Source organism: Camelus bactrianus, chromosome 1 (genome assembly GCF_048773025.1).
Source record: "Camelus bactrianus isolate YW-2024 breed Bactrian camel chromosome 1, ASM4877302v1, whole genome shotgun sequence".
Lineage (NCBI taxonomy): Eukaryota > Metazoa > Chordata > Mammalia > Artiodactyla > Camelidae > Camelus > Camelus bactrianus.
This window is the reverse complement of record NC_133539.1, coordinates 56,102,038-56,121,326: the sequence shown is the minus strand read 5'-3', so window position 1 is coordinate 56,121,326 and position 19,289 is coordinate 56,102,038. Positions and strand designations below refer to the sequence as shown.

At 37.2% G+C, this 19,289-nt stretch overlaps 1 protein-coding gene across 3 annotated transcripts in view; it reads right to left on the bottom strand.

Annotated features, from left to right (window-relative positions):
* Positions 1 to 19,289, bottom strand: part of CFAP91 (cilia and flagella associated protein 91) — a 70,986-nt gene that overhangs the window by 49,661 nt on the left and 2,036 nt on the right. For all 3 annotated transcript variants that reach the window (XM_074364199.1, XM_074364194.1, XM_074364195.1), the window contains exons 2-6: positions 14,503 to 14,579; positions 13,835 to 13,992; positions 12,705 to 12,788; positions 11,529 to 11,585; positions 3,626 to 3,807 (exon numbers count right to left, since the gene is read on the bottom strand). In XM_074364199.1, the coding sequence (XP_074220300.1) occupies positions 3,626 to 3,807; positions 11,529 to 11,585; positions 12,705 to 12,788; positions 13,835 to 13,992; positions 14,503 to 14,579 (558 nt within the window). The remainder of the gene's footprint in view (positions 1 to 3,625; positions 3,808 to 11,528; positions 11,586 to 12,704; positions 12,789 to 13,834; positions 13,993 to 14,502; positions 14,580 to 19,289) is intronic.

The following is a 19,289-nucleotide window of genomic DNA, read 5'->3' as shown; positions in this document are numbered from 1 at the left end:
CTGTTTCTGTTTTGTAGTTAAGTTCATTAATGTCTTCTTTTTTTTTTTTTTTTTTAGATACCACATATGAGTGATATATCATATGGTATTCTTCTTTCTCTTTCTGGCTTACTTCACTTAGAATGAAGATCTCCAGATCCACCTATGTTGCTGCAAATGCCATTATTTTATTCTTTTTTATGACTGAGTAGTATTCAATTATATAAATATACCACAGCTTCTTTATGCAGTCCTCTGTCAATGGACATTTAGGTTGTTTGTATGTCTTGGCTATTGTACATAGTGCTGCTATGAACTTTGGGGTGCATGTATCTTTTTGATTAGAGTTCCCTCTGGATATATGCCCAGGAGTGGGATTGCTCGATCATATGGTAAGTACCCTAAAAGCTCCACACAAAAACTACCAGAGCTGATAAAAGAACTCAGCAAGGTAGCAGGATACAAGATTAACATACAGAAATCAGCTGCATTTTTCTTTACACTAACAATGAAATATGAGAAAAGAAAATAAAGAAACAATCCCTTTCAAAATCACATCCAAAAAAATAAGATACTTAGGAATAAATCTGACCAAGGAGGTGAAAGACTTATATGCAGAGGACTACAAAACACTGATTAAGGAAATTAAAGATGACTTAAAGAAATGGAAAGATATCCCATGCTCTTGGATTGGAAGAATCAATATCGTTATGGCCATACTGCCCAAGGCAATCTACAGATTTAATGTGATCCCTATCAAATTACCCTGGACATTTTTCACAGGAGTAGAACAAATAATCCTAAAATGTATATGGAATCATAGAAGACCCAGAATTGCAAAGCAATACTGAAGAAAAAGAACAAAGCTGGAGGAATAACCCTCCTGGACTTAATACTACAGAGCTATAGTAATCACAACACCATAGTATTGGCACAAAACCAGACACATGGGTCAAGGGAACAGAATAGAAAGCCCAAATATAAACCCTTTACTTCTATCTTACTTACGTTTATCTTACTCTGCACCTCAGTATGTTGCATTCTGGAATATTTGTTCATTTTATCTTTCTACTCACTAATTTGCTCTTCAGCTCTGTCTAGTTTACTACTGAGCTCATTTTATTTCAAACTTTATAGATAAGCTTGCCACATTCTCCTTCCCAATGATTCCAGTTGGTTCTTTATCATAGTTTTATTGTTGTTATTTCTTCCTTTACCTCTTTAAGGATATAAAAAGTACTTTCTATACCCTTTTCAAATTGCTCTGTTTGCTCAGGAATTTATTCTTCCATTTTCTTTATGTTCCATGGCTCATTCCTGCTGTCTGCATTCCTTGGATGCTTTGTGATTCCTGGGCTGAGATCATCCTCAGATTTCTCTCCTGAGCATCCTGGGCAGTAGCATTCTTTGACCTGGCAAGAGGGACAGCTCCTGGTCTCATTCTTTAGAGCTCTGCACATCATTATAGGTTGAGGAGTCCAAGGGACTATGCCTCCCTAGAGCTACTCGTGCCCTTAGACACCCTGGAATTCCTTGCACAAATGGTCCCAAGCCCACATCCAAAGTCTACATGGGCTTTTTCCCAGGATTCAGACTCTTGAGGGAAGGTTATATGTTGCTATTTGTTCATACTTAAGCCCCAGGGGTGGCCAAGTGGTAGCTGTTTGCAGGGATGTGTACACAGAAAATGGAAGAGCAATCACATGCAAGCATGACAGGCCCCTCGTGATGTGGAACAGAGCCAGACGAAAGGCAGGCCACGGGCAGCCTCTTCCATTGCTGCCACGTTCCAGTACGCAATCCCAAGGAGTCTAAGAATTTTAAATGTAAACTTGTCCTTTCAATTTTTTTATAAAGATTTATTTGTGAAAAATATAGGACATATTTTACCAAAGAGATATTAGCTTGATTTATAATTTTTTAAAATATCTATATGTATAGTATGTGGGCCTCCATTTGAACCTCTACCCAGGGCCTCACCAACAAGGAAGTAGGCCTGACTCATGGAGGTTTTTATTAATACTTCAACCCCAGGGCTGCCAGGGGCCAGGCTCCAGACTGGGCCTTTGTCTGGTGAAGCATTTCTGAGCCTGTACCTACATCTCTTGTTTTAGAGGGCCTGGCTCCGTTCCTCCTGCAGCTCAACGCTAAGCCTTTATCACACCAAGAGGTAGAGCCCAAGGCGCCAGGCAGGAGGACTTGGCTTAGACTAGGAGAATTTCTGCCCGCTTCAGTCAACACAGGTAACACAGGTCTGCCCCCCACCGTTCAGAGTCCCTGCTCAGCACCACAGGTTCCCAGCTATTTCTTTCTTTTAGGGAGAAGGCTTCACTTGTAGATTATGGAAGTCTCCTTCCTTGTTAAGGGTGGCTATTAATTTTTTTAAGTTCTTTTAAATGTCTTTGTATTAGTTTTTATCTTTATTTATTTATTTATTATTTTTTTGAGGGGTAATTAGGTTTGTTTGTTTGTTTGTTTATTTATTTATTTTTAATGGAGGTACTGGCGATTGAACCCAGGACCTTGTGCATGCTAAGCACGCACCCTACCACTGAGCTATACCCTTCCCCTTTATTTTTATAATCTATTTTTTAATGTGTTCAGAGCAGAGGGAAAGATTTCAACATGTTTTTAATCTGTCATCTAGGCCTGCACGTAGAGCCTCTGCTTTAAAGTGCAGGTGCCAAGAATGTTTAATCTGGATTCATAAAGTGAGCCAAGAAACAAGAATCCAAGCTAGAACTCAGATATGAACATCCTCTTTGACTGTGACGCAGACTTGATCACAGCAATCCATTACAACAGGGAAACAAAAGTAATCTCCTTTTAATAAAAATCATTACAGGGTACCACCTTATCTCCATGGCCTTAAAGGGGTCAGCCTCTCTGGTCCTCAGTTTCCCAGCTACAATCAAATGAGTTCAGTATGCTAATGCCCAGTAATTTCTAAAGGCCCCTCCTCTTAGTGAGCTGTATAGTTTCCACATAATAAGGGCCTAGACCAGAGTAAACTTCTACAAATATATATATGTAGATGCATGACTGGGACATTGTGCTGTACACCAGAAACTGACACATTGTAACTGACTGTACTTCAATTAAAAAAAAAAAAAAGTGAATTTCTGAGCCTGGAAGATATTAGCATTCAGAGATGATATCAAAAGAAATCATCCAAATCATTCAATAAGGTATGTAAGAGAGCCTTGATAAATTACAAGATATTTTAGCAAAGTAAGATCCTATTATTACATATGTTGGAATATACATTCAGTATTATACACTCAAAAAAAGTTTACATGTAAAGAAGGAGTATGAATTGCTCAGTGAAAAGAAGCTGATTCACTGGAAGAAAAAGTGAGTGGAAGGAGGTGAGTTGTCAGTAAGTAACCATAAAATTAAGCCAAAATATAACTTCAGCTTCAGGGGAAAAGTACAAGCCTCTGTACAGTGAAAAGGGTATATTTCTCTTTGAACAAATCTATCAGAAATAGTATGAGTCTATGAAGCAGCTCTACTGAGCAAGACATTTTAAATAGCAATACTGTAAACCACAGTTGCCTCTGTGTGCATCACACCCAAGACCTCAGGAGCACTTGTGGTTCTCAGGACTGTCAACAGCAAAACCTCAAAAGAATTACCAACTCACCCCAAGTAAGAGTAGCCAGGGTCAAGAGCTCAGGGATGGTATCTTGACATACTACATATTCTGGAGAATACGGGTCTGTTTGAACTTCAGCATCCCGATAATCAGTCTGAGTGCCCACAGTATACTTCGAAGGAACAGGTAGGTATTTAGCAGAAGGAGGTGGAAAAGTATATGGCTCTGCCCTAAAAAAGGAAAATTATTTAAAAAGTTAAAACCAGATATAACCACTTAGAATGTGATATAATCAAGTAGAAATAAATCCTTAAGCTGCACTAAGTCCATTCCCCCTTTAAATATTGACAAGCACAAAGTTATGAATCCTTGTAACCAGGATTATGTCCAGTAATCTTGAGAGAATTTCCTTGTTATTCTCACATCTGACAAGAAACTGAAGGGGTATAAAAACCTAGGTCTACTCACAAAAGTTCCTATTTGTGTATCACTGGACAGGGTTGCAATATAGAGCTATGAAAGGTAAGTTCTAGGATATCATACAGTTACTTCTGAACCTGTTCAGAGTTAACACTTTCCTGGTTTCTTTCTTCTCTGCTTTTAGTTACCCACCCAATTTTAGCTATGTGCCTCTAGAAATGTAGGAGCAGAGAAGAGAGAAGAAATGCTTTCTGATTTAAAAAAAAAAAATGCAAGCCTCATCCTAAATAAATGATTCCATAATTAATGCTAGGAATCATTTGTTTAACCATGTGGAAAATTACCTCATCCTTTGTACAAAAATTAATTCCAGATATTTTAAAGTATTTAATGTAAAAATGAGACTATAAAAATGCTAATAGGAAGCATAAGTAAATACTCATATCATCTTTGAGTAAGTCTTTTTAAACACGGCTCAGAAGACAAACTATAAAAGGAAATAATCAATAGAATTAAGGTTAAGTTGACACTTTCATACCTCAAAATATCATAAACAAATTTTAAATGTGAATGGCACACTTGGAAATAGGCTTTGCAACATATGTGATAAATAGTTAAACAGCGTTTGTATGTAAAATGCCCTTGTAAATCGGTAAGACAGTTAAAAAGCCACAGAGAAATGGGTAAAAGATACTTTAAAAAAACAAAAAGAGTAACAATCATATGAAAAGATAATGAATATAACTAGTAATCGAAGAAAAGTAAACCAAACAGCAAGATGCCATTTTATTACATCACATAAGCAGAGACTTAAAGGTTGAAAATGCCTAGCATTGATGAGGTTATGAAGAAACAGGCCTTCTCATAAACTGTTGATGGAAATACAAACAGGTACAACCTAACAGGCAACTTATCAATACATATCAAACCCTTAAAATACCCTTTTGCCCCAGCAATTGTAATTTTAGGAATTTATTGTAGGAAATACTTCAACAAGTATGCAAAGATATATGCAACATGTTTATAAAGTCTCATTTATAACAATAAAATGCTACGAACATTTTTTAATGGCCAATTTTTTTTAAAAAATGGTTATAACATGAGGTCATCAGGCATCAACCTTGGACCCACTGTTTTCACTTTTGTTTTTCTCATTCTGTCTATTTTCAAGGGCAGAAAAAAATTTTAATTCACTTAAAAATTCACTTACATGCCTACCCTTATACATAATTTCTAAAACAATAATATGATGGCACATAAGCTTTAATATTTTAGTGCAGCGTTTTGTTTTGAGTTTCCTTCCCTCAATCCCTTTTTTTCCTTACCCCTCCACACACAGCAGTCCTTTCTCCATATATCCAAGATCTAAGACATAGCCCTGAAGTACTTCTTCCATATTTTTTTCCACACCTATTTCCTACATTGACACTAATATACACAAATACAGTGTTATTTTATTGTTTGACTAACATGAACTCATATTATAAATACATTTTTGAATCTTGCTTTTTTGACTCAACAAGAATTCATGGAAATCTTTCCCAATCTACTCATGTGGCTCTCAAAAAAAAAAAAGTTACAAATTTAAATAATTATCATCAGTAGAATTGCTTTTAAAAAATGGCACATCCATAATGAATTTATCCAGCTATTAAAAGTAACAAGGTAATCTATATGCAGGAACAACCAAAAATGTCTATGATCCAATATAAAGTAGAAAAAAGAACACTATAAAGCAATAGGTATAATAGGAGAACATTTTTATGTTTTTTAAAACTGTGCTATTACGCATAGAAAAATGCCTGGATAGATATACAATAACAGCAATTATTTCTGGATACTAGGATTAAAGAGAGAATTTTTTCCATGCTTATAGTTTTCTGAATTTTCTAACTTTTTTTTAACCTGGACATGTACTATTTTTAAAATAAGAAAAAAAAATACAGCCACTTCCATTTAAAATAAATCATTTTTTTCTAGTTGGTAGAAGAATTGGTTAAACAAAAAAATAACTACAAGGACCTACTGTATAGCACATGGAAGTATATTCAATGTCTTGTAATGAGCTATAAGGGAAAAGAATATGAAAATATACATATATATATGTATATGTATAACTGAATCACTTTGCCGTACACCTGAAATGAACATTGTAAATCAACTACACTTCAATAAAAAATAAAATTAAAAAACCCAAGAATTAAAAAAAACAATAACTAAATATAATGACAAAAAAGAGAGACTTCCATCATGCAGAACAGTCAAAGGCAAAGAGAGGTGCTTATATATGAGTACAGTATGTACAGCTTAGCTCAAAGAAAAATGAATTTCAAGCCAATTAAAAAGAAGTGTCTATTTGTGGCAGAACAGTACTTTAAATTGTTTCTAATGCTGAATTCTAACAGGTATTGAAATCATTTTCTCAGCCATTGCTATTAATTTCTAAGATATGGAGACAATATTGGTATTTTCAGTTTCTGTTTTCAGCCAAAATTATTCTACTATAAAAATTCTAGTTGAAGAAATAACTTCAAATCAGCTTTATATCATCCCCAATCATATGATTATCATTATAACACCATTAGCTTGAATCAAGAGAACAAATTATTGTTTTCGAAATTACATAATTTCACATTTGACCCATCTGATCAAATGTGCTAAGATTCCGGCAAAGCCTGAGGAATCCTTCTGACTAAACTTTCTGCTGATTTGGGATCCTTCCAGCTGGGTCTGAGGAGACGGATGCAAAGGAGGAATGCTACTTTAACAGAGGTTCTAGGTAACTTCAGAGTACAGTGTCCTTCCCAACTAACATGTTCTTTTTCTCTTCATTTCAGCTGGTTTTAGGGAAGAGTAAAGTGCTCCTATTCATTCTTCCCCAATCCCCTCAACCCCAGACAACCAATGGTCTTTTATAATTTCCATAGTTTTGCCTTTTCCACAATGTCATATAGTTGGAATCATACAGTATGTAGCCTTTTCAGACTGGCTTCTTTCTCCTAGTAATACGCATTTAAGATTCCTCCGCGTCTTTTTATTACATGATAGCTGCCTGCTAAATGTATCCTTTTCTAATAGGAGGGTGTTCAAGTCTCCCACTGTGATAGTGGATTCATCTGCTTCTCCTTGTAATTCTATTCGTTTATGCCACATGTAGTTTGACACTGTCATTAGGCACATATACATTAAGAATTGCTATGTATTCTTGGAGAACTGACCTCTTTATCATCAATGAAATGCTTCTCTTTATCCCTAATAATCTTCTTTGCTTTGAAATCTACTTTGTCTGAAATTATTATAGCTACTGCTGCCTTATTTTAATTAGTGTTAGCATGCTATATTTTTATCTATCCATTTGCTTTTTTGTTTCTTTCTATTATTTTTTATTGAAGTATAGGTGATGTAAAATATTACAAGTTACAGGTATAAAGTACAGTAATTCACAATTTTTAAAGGTTATACTCCATTTATAGTTATAAAATATTGGCTATATTCCCTGTGTTATACAATATATTCTTGTAGCTTATTTTTTACATAATAGTTTGTACCTCTTAATCCCCTATCTATGTATTGCCCTTCCCCCACTCAGCTCCCCACTGGTAACTATTAGTTTGTTCTTTATATCTGTGAGTCTGTTTCTTTTCTGTTATATTGACTAGTTTGTTGGATTTTTAGGTTTCACATGTGATAATCACAGTATTTGTCTTCCTCTGTCTAACTTCATTTAGTATAATGCCAAGTCCATCCATGTTGTTGCAAATGGCAAAACTTCATTCTTTTTTATAGCTAAGTAGTATTCGTGTGTGTGTGTGTGTGTGTGTGTGTGTGTGTGTATCTCCCATGTTTTTAATCCATTTAACTGTTGATGGATATTTGGGTTGCTTCCATCTTTGGCAACTGTAAATAATGCTGCTGTGAACATTGGGGTACACATATTTTTTTGAATTTGTGTTTTTGGTTTTTTTTTCAGACCCAGGAGTGGAATTGCTATTTTTACTTTTTTGAGAAACCTCCATTGCTTTCCACAGTGGCTGCACCAATTTACATTCCTGTCAACAGGTACAGGGTTCCCTTTTCTCCACATCCTCACCAACATTTGTCATTTGTGGTCTTTTTGATGATAGCCATTCTGACAGGTATAAAGTGATAAGTCACTGTGGTTTTGACTTGCATTTTCCTGATGATTAGCAGTGTTGAGCATCTTTTCATGTACCTGTTGGCCATCTGCATGTCCTCTTTGGAGAAATGTCTATTCAGGTTTTCTGCACATTTTTAATCGAGGTTTTTTGTGGGTTTTTTTTTTTTTTTTTTGATGTTGAGTTGTATGAGCTGTTTATACATTTTGGATATTAACCCCTTATCTAAATAAGGCCATATCATTTGCAAATATTTTCTCCCATTCAGTAAGCTGTCTTTTCATTTTGTCAGCTGTTTCCCTTGCTGTGCAAAAGCTTTTAAGTTTAATTAGATCCCATTATTTTTGCTTTTATTTCCTTTGCTTTACTAGGAGACAGATCCAAAAAAAATACCACTATTGTTTGTGTCAAAGAGTGTTCTGCCATTCTGCCTATAGTTTCTTCTAGGAGTTTTATGGTTTCAGGTTTTACATTTAGATCCTTAATCTATTTTGAGTTTATTTTGTTTGTTTTTTGGTCTTCTTTGGTGGGGAAGGTAATTAGGTATATTTATTTACTTCTACTTTTTTTTGATGGAGGTACTGGGAATTGAACCCAGGACCTCGTGCATGCTAGGCATGTGCTCTACCACTGAGCTATACACCTGCCTTGAGTTTATTTTTGTAGATGGTGTTGGAGAATGTTGTAATTTCATTCTTTTACATGTAGCTGCCTGGTTTTCCTAGCACTACTTACTAAAGAGACTGTCTTTTCTTCACTGTATATTCTTGCTTCCTTTGTCAAAACTAATTGACCACAAGTGGTTGGGTTTATTTCTGAGCTCTCTAATCTGTTCCAGTCTATTCATTTACTTTTAATGTATGTGTGTCTTTATATCTAAAGTAGGTTTCTTATTGACAACATTATAGTTGGTTCTTGTTTTTTTTGATCCACTCTGACAATATCTGTCTTTTAATAGGTGCATTTAGATTACTGATGGTCAAAGTGATTATTGATAGTTGGGTTAATATTTACCATATTTGTTACTGTTTTCTATTTGTTACACTTGTTCTTTGTTCCTATTTTATCTTCCACTCTTTTCTGCTTTTTGTGATTTTAACGGAACATTTTATATGATTGCATTTTCTCTTCTTTATTAGCACATCAGTTATACTCCTTTTTTAAAACTTTTTTTAGTGATTGCCCCAGAGTTTGCAAAATACAAATAACACTGTATCACTTCTCAAGTAGTTTAAGTATGCTATAACAACAAAGTAATCCTAATTGTTCCCTTTTATCTCCTTTATCACTGCTGTCATTCATTTCACTTATATATAAGGAATTATCCAACTCCAGTCCCCTTTAGCCATCCTGTCCCATCTGAAGGGGAAGAAAAAAAAACTGAGAAACACTCACAAAGTTCACAGTCCAGAGGCAAAGGCTCACTAAAAGAAAGGCCTAATCATAGGCTGGCCTTGTTAAGAAGAACAGAGTACTCTGGCATATTTCAAAATGATTCCTTTTTCCCTCTTCCTGCCAGAAGCATGTGGGGATTTTTCTCCAATATTTACTGTGAGAACTCTGTTGGACTTTTAAAGGTAAATCACTAAATTCTGGGAGCCCCCCATGACTGGGTCCTCCTAGAGTTTTTCACTCTCAGAGTTTTCCACACTGAACCTCCAGCAATTTGTCAATTATAGTTCAAGTTTTCCTACCTGGGAATGGTACTCAGGGAAGTTTCTACTCATGACTGTCTGTTCTGGGTAGCTATTACTTGCTATATTTGCCTGTCTCTCTCATAATCTTCGGTTAGTGGCAACTTGCAAGCTCCTTGCAAGTGGAACTGGAAACCACTATTGAACATTTAAAACATACTAACTTTTTAGCTCTTCGCCATGATGCTTACATAGAGCCTAAAGTAAAGGCTCTAACAGCTAGCCATGGAAAGGGTATGGCTGGAGAAGGCCACTTTTCCCAGACAAATCCATCCCTGCTAACAAAGATGGAATTATCCTTCCTGCTCAAAAGTTCAACCCTGCCAGAATTCTGGAGTTGACTTCACACAGAGAATACTGATTCTTTCAGAAAAATTTCTAAGAAAGAAAGAGACTATCTAGAATGTCAACTGTCATAGTTTACCTCTCAATGGAAATCTTTATCCCTTATGTCACAACCATTTAGTAAGAAGTGGAGAGACCCAGAGTTCATCACTGTAGACCTCAGAACTCCCCAGAATTAACTGGACAACTTTTAGACCAAATACAATTATAACCTCCAAAACAGGTGATCCAGTGAGCTTGCTTTTAAAGAATTACCAAAAGTATCTATAGGGAGCCACCTGTCTCACAGCTTCTCCTTTGTTCATACAAAGCATTTCATAGAAAACAAGCCTGCAGTTGTTTCCAAGTAAAGTGAAAACACACAAAGTTACTCTGTCAAGGGAGACAACAGAGGATCTTTTCTCCGTCCACATAAGAGCCAAAGGTATCCATACACAGTCTTGAAAACTTAGGGGCAAACTGGGAAAATAGTTGGCACTTATCGTGAGGATTACAGACATTTGATAACATATATCCTATCATAAGATGTTGTATCATTAGGAGTAACCATATCTTTAAATGCATGTTTGAAAGCCAAGCCCTATCTAACTTTCTATTCAGATGTCTGAGACAGTAAAAAAAGGTTTCCTGTTCATTTCATGAATACCTTGGGTTTTTTTTTTTTTTGCTAATAGAAATATTAAGTTATATTGACACAGAAAAGAGTAGAGCAAAAATTAGATTTTCAATGGGACCTTTACCAAACCTGCTATCTTGCCCTAAGAAAAAAAGACCAGGGAACTGCACAATAATCCCAGATTTAGTCTTTGTCCTTTCCTTCCCTTTCACCTTGGTTCACACACTCTGTGGGACAAACACCATGTCTCATGTATCTTTGTATATCATATTGCCTTGTGTAGATCAGATGATTATTAAATTATAAAATTCCAGTATTCAAAAAATATTTTCACTGATTAGTTTTCTTGATAAAAAGAACTGTTGTCAAATAAGTGTGTGTTTCAGAGAAGCTGAAGAGGACATTTAAAGCATTTTCAAGTTTTATTTTTATCATAACTCATAATAAGAAATATATTTTAATACTATACCATTATACACATATGTATATATGTATCTATCTAAAACAAAAGTTATAAGCAAAAAACAACTCACCCTCAATATATCTGATACTTTTGATTATTTTCGATTCTTTTTTGTGTTTTAAAGTGCTGCTTATGACCCACCAGAAGACCTTCCAATGGTTTGTGATCCACAGTTTAAAAATACTGATTCAAAGAACTATCTTCTGGAAGCAAATATGGAAGCAAATAATAAATAAAATAAACTAGGGGAAAAAGTTTTAAAATAATGGTTACTTACCTGTTTGCTGCATAAACAACATTGAATGGCGTATGTTGATAAAATGGAAGGAAAGGCCTAGAGGAGAAAGGAAAACACAAACATATGGGACTTTTGCATTGTGTGCACTCTGAGCATTCTTCCAATGCTAATATTTGTTCCTTGAAATCAGTGAGTTTGACTATCTCGTATGGCAGTAATCCTCAAACTTTGGTATACACGAAATCATTGGGGACCGGGAAGATTCTTATTTAGAATGCAAATTCCCAGGTCTAGCCCAGAAGATTCAGCAGATACAAGATAGAGCCAATGAATCTGCATTTTGAATAAACATCCCAGGGTTTTCTCTGCAGATGGGAAACAAGCCACACTCTGAGAAACAGTGCCCAATACTTGGGCTTCAGCTGGTTGGTAGCATCCAGCAACTTCTCAAGTTTCCTGAGCCATTCTGAAATTCCCAGTGATTTAGTTTAACAAACTTCCCCCACAAAAGTCTAGGAATTGAGTATAGTACATCAAGAATTTAACATTTCTCTGAAAAAATCAGCATCATAAAACTTCCACAAGGAGGTTGCTCATAAAAAATGTGGATTACAAACTTACTTTCTCAAATACATTTATGATATCAAGACAATTTTGCTGACACAGGTAAGACCTATAGGGAAATCTTCATCTTATTTTAATCTGATCTGAGTCTATGATTATCATATGAATATTAATCACAATGAAACAAAGTGAATCTTTTGACCATGTTGGTTTGGGAACATTCACACAAAGAGAGCAAGTGTCACCTATTTGGCCACTTTTAACAATTTCCCCTGCACTCTGGCTGTCATGGTGTCTCTGCTGTATCTCACTTCTTCCGTGACTTCATTTTGTTCTCAAACATACATTCCTATTTGCAGTACCTCCAAGGTCAGGCAGACCTAGTTGGAATCCCAGCTCTGCCACTTGATAATTTTTGTGACCTTAAGCAATGTACTTCTCCTCTCTTGGTCTCAGTTTCCTTACTGATAAAATGGGGATAATATATTCTCTTCCATACTTCTGTTCTGAAAATTGATTATTATATACGTAAAGCACTTATAAAATGATGCCTGGCACACTGTATGCACTTAAAAATGATAGCTGCTATCATTATTACAAAGAAGTCTCTAATAATATTAGGGCTCATATTCCTCGGTAATTATTTCCTACCTTTCAAAATATTTATAGCGATTCTTTCCAGTAACATCAGGATCTTCACAAACTTTTTTAGGCATCTGAAAAGAAGTGTCAGTTCTAAAATGAAGCAGGAAAACATTATTCAAGTCTAGTATATCATTTCTAAACATAATTTCTATTTCATATTTCTATGTCTGTAAAGTAGGAGATACACAGGGTATCTCAGACTGAGAGCAAAGTCTTCTATAACATGCATTGGAGGGCCCTACATCTCAGACTAGAATAATTACTTTCCCTGAGCCAGGAAACCAGGAGCCAACAAGAGGAACTGCGAGCTAATACATGAGTAGATTTATGAAATCCCACATACAAAAATACCCACTTCTGGTTAATAGCACATGAGAATCACAAAGTTTTAAAAAACAACTTTTTATGTCTAGGCTGTAAGGTAGCATTTTTAAAGGAGATTTTCTAGGTATGAACTTGTAAATAATTAAAAGAATAAGGAATTCAAGAGACTTATGTCAGAAGGTGCTTTAGCTACAAGTCTTCAAGAAATATTATTTGGGTACCAGTAGAAAAGAACACATGCAATTCCTAAGATGGATCAAAGAAACAACAATTCAGTCACTCTACCTTTGGTGGCAAGTTGTCACTTAATATGCATATTCACCCCAACCTTCTGAGAACATCTACTAACCAATAAACCTATAACCATTGCTTCTGAATCAGGCTCGTTTTGGTCCAAGGGGTTAAGAAAGAGATTTTGAGCTCAACTGGCCTAGGTATAATATAGCAATTTTACAATTTAAAATAATGCAGAATGGGGTGGGGAGGGATGAATTGGGAGCTCGGGATTTGCAGCTACTAACTCTACATAAAACATAAGCAGCAGGGTCCTACTGCATAGCACAGGGAACTATATTCAACATTTTGTAATGGCCTAAGATGAAAAAGAATATTAAAAGGAACATATATATATGTATAACTAAATCACTATGCTGTACACCAGAAATTAACACAATATTGTAAATCGACTATACTTCGATATAAAATAAATAAATGTTAAAAACAAAATAGCTCAGAATGAATAAGTTAAAATTTTAGGAAGAAAATGCGTTTATTAAAAACACGAGTAGCAGCCGAAGCTACCCGACACTTACGCAGCAAGTTGCCGGAGGGCTTCTCGGTGTCTCTCCTCATGTCCCTTCCATTCCCGACTGATGAATGATGGAACAGGGTCTGCCTTACTCCAATATACAGAATATCTTGGATAATGGAACAGGCTACTGAACATGGTTCTAAACCTGGGAACCCTTCTCTAATGTTAGGGCAGGAATGTAGGGGGAAAAAAGGGACAAAATTACACCATAAGATTTTCTAAAGTACTTTACTATTGGTAACTTTTAAAAGGTACAAAACAGTGTATATGGCATAGAAAGAGGGCTGTTGGTATATGCATAGAATATCTCTAAAGGATACTCAAGAAACTGATGACAATGGATGATTATGTGAAAAAGGCTGAGGGTAGCATTTATTTACACTGTATATGCTTCTGTACTACTTGAATTCCTTCAACACAAGCATGTATTACTTTTCTCATTGAAATAATTCAGGTTATAATGAGTCCTTTATTCACTATTAGTTAATTAATCCTCACATTGGGCCACAAGAATTAAGATACCTGGTCCCCTGTTAATCATGGCAAAACAACTTCTGCGGAATATAAAATCCAGGGGAGATTTGGTGATCACCCAATCCAATCAGCATGGTCAGCGAAACTGGATAGTTCAGGTTCACCTGGCTGCCTTAGTCGATGAATTAGACCTACCAGTTTGCTTTGAATCAGGGTGGCCTGAATATTTGCCTGGTTGTGGTCTTTCTCACTTGACACAATATACAACGGATCTGTGAAATAAACAACAAAGGAGCATAAGGAATAGAACGTATCTACTCCTAGGCTAAGAATAATGATAAAGCAATGTAATTTCTTAATTGGAAAACAAATTAGAAAATTTAGCTACTGCCTTATTCTGCAGCAGCTCATAGCCCTGTTACTCTGCCGCCAGTGAGAGTCTGTGAGACGCATTTCTCTTCTGTGTATTTCAAAGTCAGTTTATAGACTCAAAATGCAAAAGGAGGCCAAACATGTTCTTAAGGCACCACCGTCTAAACAGGCTCTCTTCTCTCCTATGAACAAACTGCTTTCTGGGTCTGGATAGCCTGGGAAATCCTCCAAGAAGAAAAACCATGTATACATACACTACAACAATCTGCAAGTGAAACAGACAATAAATTTGGGTACTACCTCCCACATTCAGTTCACAGGGAAGATACAAACTCTTAACAGTGTATCACCCAGAACTGGTAGACAGAGTAAGAAAATGTCACTCTCTAATAAGACATAAGATCAGCGATCTTCAGAATTCATCCCTTAAGATGGGACTAAGTTATTTCTCCAAAGTTCAACAAAAGACTGTCCTGCTGTTATAAGTAGTATTTGTTAGATCTGTCTTTAAAGTGACGAAGAATATTCATGATTGATTATACCACCTCTTAAAATCCAACGCTGTGACATTAAATTCACAAGTGGCCGTCTGATACAGACTTTGATTTCTCAAGTACACATGACTTGAGACTTGTTCTTAAGTACACATCTCTTGAGAAACAAATATCCTGACCAACTAGTCTAGACTAGTAACATATATTTCTCCACAGAAATTAATAAATTGGTATTGTGATTTAGAAATAAGTCTCTCTTGAATTCAGATGATGAGTTAATTTCCAGAACCTAGTAACTCCTCGGTTACCCAACACAAATGATTTACTGGATGCAGACATCTGATAGTCCCACCAAGTTTGAAAAGCAACAGGAGGCTCAGACTCTGTTTATTCCTTCATTCAGGAAAAAATTTTTTTGACTGGCTATTGTGTTTTAGGTGCTTGGAACACATCAGCAAAAAGGTAGATTCCTGCCTTCATGGGTGAGAGAGAATAAACAACAACATAACAAATGAGAAAATTATATAGTATGTTAGAGGTAATAAGTGCTACTAACAAACCAAAGAGGAGAGCAGAGTAAGGGAGAATGGGTTGCAGTTTTACAGAGGGTGGTCAGGGCAGGCCTCACTGAGGAGGTGACGGCTAAGGAGACTTGAAAGCCAGGGGTCAGCTCTATGTCACCTGGAGAAAGAGCATTACAGGCAGAGGAAACAGAGTGAAGGCCCTAGGACGGGAGCATGCCTGATATGGCTGAAGAACACCAAAGAGATCAGTATAGCTGAAACAGTGTGAGAGGGAAGAGGAGTAGATGAAACACAGAGAAGTTACCAGGGGCCTAGATCACATAGGACTTTGCAGGCCACTGAAGAGACTTTGGCTTTTAATCTGAGTGAAATGAGGACCCTCTGTAAGATTCTGAGGCAAGGAGTGACAAAATCTGACTGATGTTTTAAAATACTCATTGTGGCTGCCCAGGTAAGAAGACTGCACGAAAGCAACAGGAGAGACATAGAGACCTATGAGGAGGTTCAGACAGTGATCTGGGGGAGACGATGGTGGTTTGCACTATGATGGTAACAACAGACGTAATAAAGTGGCAGGATTCTACATATATCTTCAAGGCAGAGCAAAAAGTACTTGTGAACAGACTGGCATGGTGTGAGAGAGACAGAGGATGCAATGATGGCTCCACGATTTTTTGACTCAGCAACTAGAGGATGGGGCTGGCATCAACTGTTATAGGAAGGCCTATGGTGGAGCAGGCTTGTGGGGATAACATTAGAAAAGCATGTTTGAGGTGTCTGTTATATATCCTAGTGGGATGTAAAGTAGGCAATCTGATATACAAGTCTAGAGATTGGGAGAGAAGTCTAGACTGTGGATACACACTGGGGAGTCATGAGCCTTTAGATATAGACTTCTTTAGCTGCATCACCCAAATCTACCTCTGTGAGTTAAGTTGAGAAGCGATGGAAACTGGGCTTATCAGGAATGAAGAGGCCAGATTTTATGTCCTCAAATTATAGGCTACTTACTTTGAAGGCAGAATGAATACACTTGTTTAAACAGAAGGAAGAATATAGCTTCAACATCTCTGATATACTGGGAATAGTATGGGGCAAAGTGAAATTTCCACATTATTTTGTTTTAAGTGATTTAAAAGATATCACTGGGTCAATGGTTGCAATTGTGCTGTTCATCTGAAATTAGTTTCACCCACATTTCCCCTAAGTCTGAATAATAAGTAATAAACCATTCTCCTCTTACTTCCATAAGGAGTATACGGACACATCTACAGAAACATTCTTGCTATCTACAGAAGATAATGACACACAATATTGTATGATGTATGACTATACATTCTGTAATGTATCCTACAACTCTGCTCAAAATCAGTGCTCAAAAGACAGTAGAGAGGCCTCTGAGATGCCCAGGTAGTAGCAGGCACCAGGTTATCACTTGCTCACTCCTAGACAAATATCAAGTGCTTCATATGCAATATTCCTTTTAATCTCACAAAAACCCAATGAGGCAGGCCCTAGGCCTCCATTTTATAGGCAAGGAAACCGAGGCTTCAAGAAGTCAACAACTGGGGGGACAAGATGCTGGAGTAGGAGGAGGTGAAGCTCACCTCTCCCTACAAACACATCAAAAATACATCTACATGTGGAACAATCCTCATGGAAAACTAACAGGAAACCGGCAGAAGAACTGCTATATAACCAAAGCTGGAAGAACTCCACATAACTGGGTAGGATGGGGGGAGTAGAGTAGAGACCTGCACCCCTGGGAAGGACCAGGAAGGAAGAGATGGTCCACACAGGTGGATCTTTGCCCCAGAGAGCCAGCGAGTGGAGCCACAATTTGGGCACCCTTGTCCTGGGATCCTGCACGGAGGAGACAAGCCCCCTTACCTGCTGGGAAGTCCTTTGAGACAAACAGAAGAACTGGAAAAGCTTAGACTCTACCAACAAGGAGTGCATGCTTGCTAACAATCAGGGCCGAGAGAGACTTGCACTGGTGGCTGCCACCCTGTGGCACTCCCCAGTCTGAAGGGGCAGACACCCTGGCCCCATTCACTTAACACCACAGCCTGGTGTGAGATTTGGGCAGAGACTCGGTCTAGTTATGCGGAGGGCCTGTGGTGTGATCCAAGGCGAGCTGTGGCGCCCATTATCAGTGCGCACACGGGCAGACATGGTAAGCGCAGGCAGCGGGCAGCACCACAAGAACACGCAGCAGTGGAGCACTGAACCTCAGCCAGACAGGCCCTGGGCACGAGTACACAGTGGTTTGTTCCCAACAAGAATGCCCCGGCTCTGCCCAGTCCACACCACAGCCTAGCCCCAGATCTGCGGCAGACAGGTCCTGGGAGAAGACTGCCACAAAGGCAGCCCAGATCTCAGGTGGCAGAGCAGCCACCCCAGTTCCTGCAGCCACAACACCCTGACCCCCAGCCCCAGCAGTCCTGAAGAAAAAGAACAAAACTGGAGGCATAACCATTCCAGACTTCAAACTATCCTATAATATTACAGTAACCAAAACAGTGTGATATTGGCACAAGAAAAGACACATAGATCAATGGAACAGAGTAGAGCCCAGAAATAAATCCATGCACTCACAGTCAATTAATTTACAACAAAGGAGCTAAGAATATAGAGACAAGACGTTCTCTTTAACAAGCAGTGTTGGGAAAGTTGGACAGCTACATGTAAATCAATGAAGTTAGAACACTTCCTCACGTAATACACAAAAATAAACTCAAAATGCTCTGAAGACCTAAATATACGACATGACACTATAAAACTCCTAGAAGAGAACACAGGCAAAACATTCTCTGACATAAATTGTAGCAATATTTTCTTAGGTCAGTCTCCAAAGGCAAAAGAAATAAAAACAAAAATAAAGAAGTAGCACCTAATCAAACTGAAAAGCTTTTGCACAGCAAAGGAAAACATCAACAAAATGAAAAGACAACCTACAGAATGGAAGAATATATTTGCAAAGGAACAACCAACAAGGGGTTAACAACCAAAATACACAAACAGCTCATAAATACAAATGAATAATACAAATGAATCTATATACCAAAAAAAAAAACCCCTCAATATTGAACAAACAACTCAATCAAAAAATGAGCAGAAGACCTAAATAGATATTTTTCCAAAGAAGACATAAATGACCAACAGGCACTGAAAAGATGCTCATCACCAACCATCAGAGAAATGCAAGTCAGAACCACAGTAAGGTATCACCTCACTGTGGTCAAAATGGCCATCACCAAAAAGTCTACATATAATAAATGCTGGAGAGGGTGCAGAGAAAAGGAACCCTCCTACACTGTGGGAATGTAAATTGGTGTAGCCACCGTGGAAAACAGTATGAAGTCTCCTTTAAAAACTAAAAATAGAGCTAGCACATGATCTGGCAATCCCACTCCTGGGTATATATCCAGAAAAATGAAAACTCTAATTTGAAAAGATACCTGCACCTCATCATTCACAGAAGCAGTATTTACAATTCCCAAGACATGGAAGGAAACCAGTGCCCATCAACAGATGACTGGCTTAAGAAAATGTGGCATTTATACATACACGTACATACACACAATGGAAT